An 8,221-nucleotide genomic window follows, 5' to 3' on the forward strand; every position below is an offset into this window, starting at 1 on the left:
CTGTGGTAAACTGTATCGTATTCAGGACTCTCGTGAATAAAGGCTGCTATTTGACTTTAAGACCGGGCTCTGTCCATTTCTAGAAAATAAGGGTCTTACAAATTCTTATGAATTGACAGTGTTTCATTTTAATTGGGTATTAGAACAGAGGAATTAAATTCCTGCAACAACATCCTATTAATTATCTAAGATACCTTGGAATAGAAATGGTCAAGATGTCACAAAGGGGAGGGAACACTGAGAGGAAACTTTTTCAAAGGGAATCTTTCTGGATACACAGGCTCAACCCACAGTCTCCTCTTGGCCTTAAGGAGGAGTTTGATTTAAAACTGTTGTTACAGTTCAAAAATGTCCAAATTGTTCTGTGCTTTTAAAGAAATGCCAATTGAATATTGTATATATACAGAACTAGTTAAACGTTTGGAAACAGCTGATCATTCAAGGGTTTTTCTTTATTTTTATTATTTTCTACATTGTAGAATAATAGTGAAGACATCCAAAAATATTAAATAACGAATATGAAATCATGTAGTAACCAAAAAAGTGCTAAACAAATCAAAATACATTTGAAATGTTAGATTCTTCAAAGTAGCCACCCTTTGCCTTGATGACAGCTTCACACACTCTTGGCATTCTCTCAACCAGTTTCATGAGGTAGTCACCTGGAATGCTTTTCCAACAGTCTTGAAGGAGTTCCCACACTTGAAGGAGTTCCTGCGGTCCAACTCATCCCAAACCATCTCAATTGGGTTGAGGTCGGGTGACTGTGGAGGCCAGGTCATCTGATGCAACACTCCATCACTCTCATTCTTGGTCAAATAGACCTTACACAGCCTGGAGGTGTGTTTTGAACCATTGTCCTGATGAAAAACAAATGATAGTCCCACTAAGCGCAAAGCAGATGGGATGGCGTATCTCTGCAGAGTCTCATTAGGCTCGTAGCCATAATGAACTTATCCTCTGCAGTAGAGGTAACTCTGGGTCTTCCTTTCCTGTGGCGGTCCTCATGAGTGCCAGTTTCATCATAGCGCTTGATAGTTTTTGTGACTGCACTTGAAGAAACTTTAAAAGTTATTGACATTTTCCAGCTTGACTGACCTTCATGTCTTAAGGTAATGATGGACTGTCATTTCTCTTTGCTTATTTGAGCTGTTCTTGCTATAATATGGACTTGGTATTTTACCAAATAGGGCTATATTCTGTATACCACACCTACCTTGTCACAACACAAATGACTGGCTCAAATTCATTAAGAAGGAACGAAATTCCACAAAATAACTTTGAACAAGGCACACCTGTTAATTGCATGCATTCCAGGTGACTACCTCATGAAGGTGGTTGAGAGAATACAAAGAGTGTGCAAAGCTGTCACCGAGGCAAAGGGTGGCTACTTTGGTTACTACATGATTCCATATGTGTTATTTAATCGTTTTGATGTCTTCACTATTATTCTACAATGTAGAAAATAGTAAAAATAAAGAAAAACCCTGGAATGAGTAGGTGTGTACAGATTTTGAATGGTACTATATATATTGTCGTGACATGACTTTCATTAATGTGCAGACTGTTATTTATCAAATCAGCTAACTATGTTTAATTGTCACCCGATTAAATTAATCATGTAACAATTAAGTCATTAGGAATTTGGGGCACCACGGACGGAATAAGTTGTTTATAGAGTTACCATCTCCCTAATTAAACTCTAAAGATATGTTATATATCGATAAGAGTCACCCATTAATCATTACCTCACATCAGTCTCATTCTGAACGTTGCATACTTCTTCGATTTGCACAAACCCGAGTCTTACTGATCATTCCATACCACACATTGATGTGATTATATATTTACTAACAAACTAAATGATAACACGGGATACACACACACACGGGTATAGGTTATTGATTAGAAACTTTTTTAATTGAATTTTTTAAAATGTATTGAACATTCAAAACATACAATGTATTTGCAGTGAAGCTGCTCAACAACTACATCATACCAGTCATTGAACTGATTCCCATCCAGAAAGACACATAGAAGCATCCAGGGTCAATGCCCTGCTCAAGGGCATGTTGACCGATCTACCACCAGGCCAAAAACGTGAACCCGAAACCTCCAAGATCCCCCCCACAGTTCCCCAATAGCTGTGCCTCAACCATTCGAGACCCCTCCCACAGTCCCCCTCAGGAATAAAAGTTAAAAATACAATTAATTCTGGGCCTCCCGGGTCGCGCAGTGGTTAAGGGCGCTGTACTGCAGCGCCAGCTGTGCCATCAGAGACTCTGGGTTCGCGCCCAGGCTCTGTCGTAAACGGCCGCGACTGGGAGGTCTATGGGGCGACGCACAATTGGCCTGGCGTCTTCCGGGTTAGGGAGGGCTTGGTCGGTAGGGATGTCCTTGTCTCATCGCGCACCAGCGACTCCTGTGGCGGGCCGGGCCCAGTGCGCGCTAACCAAGGTTGCCTGGTGCACAGTGTTTTCTCCAACACATTGGTGCGGCTGGCTTCCGGGTTGGATGCGCGCTGTGTTAAGAAGCAGTGCTGCTTGGTTGGGTTGTGTATCGGCGGACGCATGACATTCAACCTTCGTCTCTCCAGAGCCCGTACGGGAGTTGTAGCGATGAGACAAGATAGTAGCTACTAAAAAACAATTGGATACCATGAAATTGGGGAGAAAACGGGGTAAAATTCACACAAAAAAAACTAAGTATAGAATCAATCTTTAGGATGTTTTATCATAAAAGTTCAATAATGTTCCAACCGGAGAATTCCATTGTCTGTTGAAAAGCAATGAAACGACAGCTACCTCTCAAGTGAAAGCGCGTGACTGAGAACGAGGCTGTAGGCAGACCACTGACTCAAAGAGCTCCCATCCGGTCCCACATCACATGAGAAGCCTGAAACAACTTTCTAAAGACGGTTGACATCTAGTGGAAGCCTTAGGAAGTGCAACATAACCAATATCAGATTTCCCACTTCCTGTTTGGATTTTTTCTCAGGTTTTTGCCTGCCATATGAGTTCTGTTATACTCACAGACATCATTCAAACAGTTTTAGAAACTTCTATCCAATGCTAATAATAATATGCATATATTAGCATCTGGGACTGAGTAGGAGGCAGTTCACTCTGGGCACGCTATTCATCCAAAAGTGAAAATGCTGCCCCCTTTCCCAAAGAAGTTAATTGAATCATAACTCATTATTTATTGAAGTCTATATTCACTTTAATCTGCAAAAAAATCTATAAATGACTGTCACGCCCTGGCCATAGAGAGGCTTTTATTCTCTATGTTGGTTAGGCCAGGGTGTCTAGGGTGGGCATTCTAGTTTCTTTATTTCTATGTTTTGGCCGGGTATGGTTCTCAATCAGGGACAGCTGTCTATCGTTGTCTCTGATTGGGAATCATACTTAGGCAGCCTTTTTCCCACCTGTGTTTTGTGGGTAGTTGTTTTCTGTATAGTTTATGCACCTTACAGAACTGTTTCTGTTTTCTCTATTGTTTATTTTGTTCGAGTGTTTTGTGATCAAATAATATCATGAACACTTACCACGCTGCGCTTTGGTCCGATCCTCATTACGACGAGAGCCGTGACAATGACATACCATTATTTGATAAGGACAGTTTATCCTAACATATTAACATGTTTCCACATTGAATATACAGCATAATCACATTAAGAAATAATGACGTGTCAAAATTACATCTCTTCAAGTGTTGTAATCATGAGAAATATACAGAGCTCTTATATATTACAGAGCAATATGATATGCTTATTTTTTAATAATCTGTTGTTAAATGGAATACCCTGTGTGCTCATGTAATCATTTTATGTTTGTATTTGTATAATTATCCACTTTTTTACTGTTTATTTCGTACATTGTACACTGTACATTGTTTGTACATACACATACAGTATAACAGCTTGAATTTTGCTATTTAAAAAACGTGACTTAAACATACTATTTTTCATTCACTTTTCTTGAGTTTACCATATTGTAGGCCTTGAGGTCTAGATATCAAAGTTCTCTGACCACCTCAGTGTGTTTGCAGTTGTCTGTAGATAACTGCATCGTCATCGTCTGCCTTGTTATTCCGCTGCATCCTTTTAAAGGGAACAGGTTTTAGTGCAGATCTATATTTGTATTTACCTAGTAGTTATTACTATATTACAGATACTGCGTAATGTAAGCCTGTTGTTGCATTGTTGGGGACATGTTTTTTGCAAGTTATTATGCAACTGTTTTGATACACATTATTTTCCTTGTGCAATTTACTTTGCGTGTCTCACTCACTCTGTGTTTATTTACCTGGGTGAAGGAGCAGGCCTGAAATTGAGCTCTGCGTAGTTCATGTCATCAGGATCAGTGATCGGCTTGGCTGACCATTTCATGTTTTCATAGATGTCCTCTGGTCTAGACAAGGTTGCTTTCTGTAACTAACAGTCAGAATACAGTCAAAATACTGAGCACTGGCCCCAGGCATAGAATGACTCTCTTTCTACTCATTGGCATATTTTGAATGAACTCAAAGTTCAATGGGATTGATTTCCACATTTACCATTCAACTTTCACACAAGCTGTTTTTTATTTAAGAAAAACAGAACAATAAATTCCATGTGTAAGGTTTGTTTCGCAATGACAACCACAGTAAGGCCACTGTTCGTACTTTACTTTCCTCTGATCACCTACCTGGGGGACTGGTTTGGTTGGAAGCTTCTTCTCGGCCGTATTCAACTTCCATCTGTGGATGATACAACAAAGTGAGAATTCAGCCATAAAGGCCAACTAAATAGCCTGTCATGCTTTTCAGTAACTTTCCACTGTGGGCCAACCAAACCAACAGTTGGTGGTTGTCGATGCCAGTATGGTAAATCTTTTCGAAAGAACATTGGACATAAAGAAGTTGTGAAAGTCTCAGTTGTGACATGATTACGACATCAAGCCTGTAGACAGTGTATTTTCATTTGTGTACACAGCTGAAGAGGGAGGGGAATGGGGCGAATATAATTCTGTACATTTCTAAAGAAGAGATAGGGGAGAGAGGACCCTTCGGTGCACTATGATATATGTTTAGTACTTTATAAGACATTTTCAAACCACTCACCTTTTTATGTAAATGTGGGGCACCACAATCACTGCTGTGACAAGGAAGAGAGCCTCCAATGCTGCCAGGACCACCATTAAATGGGCTGATTCTGGAACACAAGAGAAAATACACAATTAAAACTGATCAGACCATTGGTTTGAATATAAAATATTTACTCCTAAATATTCCACAGATGACATGCAACATCATATACTGTAACTTCATATCCCTGTCTGCCATTGTTTTGTTGAGATACACAGGGCAGACATCACAACAGCGTGGCATACAAGAAGTGCAGAAGCGTTGCAGTACCTTTAACTTTCAACTCCAGTTCTGTAAAGTTCTGTGATCAAACGGCATTCTGGGCCATACAGAAGTACAGTCCACTGTCATCAGAATCTATTTTGTGGAAGGTGTGTTCTTTCCCCATCCCTAATCTTAGTGAAGTTAGCGTTCCTGTCCTCTGAAACCAGGTGTAGGTCTCTGCTGCAGGGTTGGCGTTATTGCAGCAGGTCAGAGTCAGACGACTGCCTTTCACTACCTCGTGGCTCGGGCTGACCTTAACAGAAACGTCCGTTGGAGCATCTGGTAGCAGACGTACAGAAAACAACATTGGTCTGTGTGTATTAATTTGATTGTATGTTAGTAGTACTGCATTTATACATTAATACAGACAATGAATCAACCAGGCCAACTGAAATTTACATTGGCCACTGAGAAGAGAAAACAACAACTTGAAGATAGCTGACTACTGAAAAAATCTTGCTGACTTACATCTCACATCCAGCAGTATTGGTGTAGACATGCCTTGTCCCAGACCACAGGAGTTGCACCCAGTGTCATTAGAGGAAAGTGGACCTAGGCGATACTGCCCACCAGGGAGTGGGTGGCCATCTTCAAACCAGGGTTGCAAACTAGTCACCTTTTGGCGAAATTTGCCGTTTTGAATCCAAAATTGGTGACCTATGCGATTTGTGTAGATTCGATGAGAACATTTTTGGGGGGGTTGCATCACTACTGGGTGTGAGCAAACGAGTGATGCACATTTGGAGCAATACTGGCTGTATCCAAGGCTCAGTCAATCGTTTACATAACAGAATGCAGCATTTCCCAAGTGCAATATTTATGTGTGTGGTTATATAAAGGCTATCAGGGTTAACTGCAATATTAGTGTATTGTTTTTTTTCTCAAGACTTGAGTGTCATTTGCAGTAAAGCCTAGGCAACAAATAAGATTGGATTGCTTTCTTTACATTTTTTAGCTGTGAGTTAGGTTCACATTATTCACTTTTTATTTTACACACAGAATGTAATGCTCCGGGTGTCGTGGGTGTGGAGTCAAATGCAGGAGACAGAGAGTTCAATGCTGCGCGTCCTTTAATCGCACCAATGCACCACAGGGTGCTCACAAAAACGTTACGTTCCCAAAACACAGGGAATCAAAATGTACAAATGGGACACAACGTGCCTATACCACAGAGCCGAAGGTTTACAATGAAATAATCCCGCACAACAACCAGGCGGGCCGGCTGTCTAATAAAGACAAACTAATTACACATTCACAGGTGCTACCACTCAACATACAAGGAGGGGAAGGAAAAACAATCAGTGGCAGCTAATAGGCCGGTGACGACGACCGCCGAGCGCCACCTGCCCGGGAAAGGGAAACACCCTCGGTCGGACTCGTGACACAGAAACTGGTCATGCAGATCATATTCTTTGTTGTTTAATTAGTTAAAACCTGCATTTCCCCCTAGCAGGGAGGTTTTGCTTGTTTAATTAGTTAAAACATGCATTTCCCCCTAGCAGGGAGGTTTTGCTTGTTTAATTAGTTAAAACATGCATTTCCCCCTAGCAGGGAGATTTTGCATGTTTAATTAGTTAAAACATGCATTTCCCCCTAGCAGGGAGGTTTTGCATGTTTAATTAGTTAAAACCTGCATTTCCCCCTAGCAGGGAGGTTTTGCTTGTTTAATTAGTTAAAACATGCATTTCCCCCTAGCAGGGAGGTTTTGCTTGTTTAATTAGTTAAAACATGCATTTCCCCCTAGCAGGGAGGTTTTGCTTGTTTAATTAGTTAAAACATGCATTTCCCCCTAGCAGGGAGGTTTTGCATGTTTAATTAGTTAAAACCTGCATTTCCCCCTAGCAGGGAGGTTTTGCTTGTTTAATTAGTTAAAACATGCATTTCCCCCTAGCAGGGAGGTTTTGCTTGTTTAATTAGTTAAAACCTGCATTTCCCCCTAGCAGGGAGGTTTTGCATGTTTAATTAGTTAAAACATGCATTTCCCCCTAGCAGGGAGGTTTTGCTTGTTTAATTAGTTAAAACATGCATTTCCCCCTAGCAGGGAGGTTTTGCTTGTTTAATTAGTTAAAACATGCATTTCCCCCTAGCAGGGAGGTTTTGCTTGTTTAATTAGTTAAAACATGCATTTCCCCCTAGCAGGGAGGTTTTGCTTGTTTAATTAGTTAAAACCTGCATTTCCCCCTAGCAGGGAGGTTTTGCTTGTTTAATTAGTTAAAACATGCATTTCCCCCTAGCAGGGAGGTTTTGCTTGTTTAATTAGTTAAAACATGCATTTCCCCCTAGCAGGGAGGTTTTGCTTGTTTAATTAGTTAAAACATGCATTTCCCCCTAGCAGGGAGGTTTTGCTTGTTTAATTAGTTAAAACCTGCATTTCCCCCTAGCAGGGAGGTTTTGCTTGTTTAATTAGTTAAAACATGCATTTCCCCCTAGCAGGGAGGTTTTGCTTGTTTAATTAGTTAAAACATGCATTTCCCCCTAGCAGGGAGGTTTTGCTTGTTTAATTAGTTAAAACATGCATTTCCCCCTAGCAGGGAGGTTTTGCTTGTTTAATTAGTTAAAACATGCATTTCCCCCTAGCAGGGAGGTTTTGCTTGTTTAATTAGTTAAAACATGCATTTCCCCCTAGCAGGGAGGTTTTGCTTGTTTAATTAGTTAAAACATGCATTTCCCCCTAGCAGGGAGGTTTTGCTTGTTTAATTAGTTAAAACCTGCATTTCCCCCTAGCAGGGAGGTTTTGCATGTTTAATTAGTTAAAACATGCATTTCCCCCTAGCAGGGAGGTTTTGCTTGTTTAATTAGTTAAAACATGCATTTCCCCCTAGCAGGGAGG

At 40.6% G+C, this 8,221-nt stretch overlaps 1 protein-coding gene across 3 annotated transcripts; it reads right to left on the minus strand.

Moving 5' to 3' along the window:
- Positions 1-1,901: 1,901 nt before the first annotated feature.
- Positions 1,902-5,205, minus strand: LOC149984917 (uncharacterized). 3 transcript variants are annotated; one of them, XM_090193381.1, is made up of 4 exons: positions 5,104-5,205; positions 4,689-4,740; positions 4,308-4,429; positions 1,902-4,102 (listed from the first exon to the last, which is right to left on the minus strand). In XM_090193381.1, the coding sequence occupies exons 1-4, from the start codon at positions 5,178-5,180 to the stop codon at positions 4,036-4,038; spliced, it is 318 nt and encodes a 105-aa protein (XP_090049507.1). In that variant the 5' UTR covers positions 5,181-5,205; the 3' UTR covers positions 1,902-4,035. The 3 variants fall into 3 exon arrangements, 2 of the variants coding, with proteins under 2 accessions (XP_090049507.1, XP_090049504.1); XM_090193378.1 differs by having other exon boundaries at positions 4,308-4,435; positions 5,104-5,196; XR_016485275.1 differs by lacking the exon at positions 5,104-5,205 and having other exon boundaries at positions 4,308-4,435; positions 4,689-4,906.
- Between the last annotated feature and the right edge of the window lie 3,016 nt (positions 5,206-8,221).

Source organism: Oncorhynchus mykiss, chromosome 2, assembly GCF_057628025.1.
Source record: "Oncorhynchus mykiss isolate SJ-2025 chromosome 2, ASM5762802v1, whole genome shotgun sequence".
NCBI classification, from domain to species: domain Eukaryota; kingdom Metazoa; phylum Chordata; class Actinopteri; order Salmoniformes; family Salmonidae; genus Oncorhynchus; species Oncorhynchus mykiss.

Excerpts from the sequence above, each read along its gene's own strand:
- LOC149984917 (XM_090193378.1), bottom strand. The coding sequence starts at position 5,180 with ATGGTGGTCCTGGCAGCATTGGAGGCTCTCTTCCTTGTCACAGCAGTG. Across the intron at positions 4,741-5,103 it reads CCCCACATTTACATAAAAAG|ATGGAAGTTGAATACGGCCG; the intron begins GTGAGTGGTTTG and ends TATCATCCACAG. Across the intron at positions 4,436-4,688 it reads CAACCAAACCAGTCCCCCAG|TTACAGAAAGCAACCTTGTC; the intron begins GTAGGTGATCAG and ends TCTGACTGTTAG.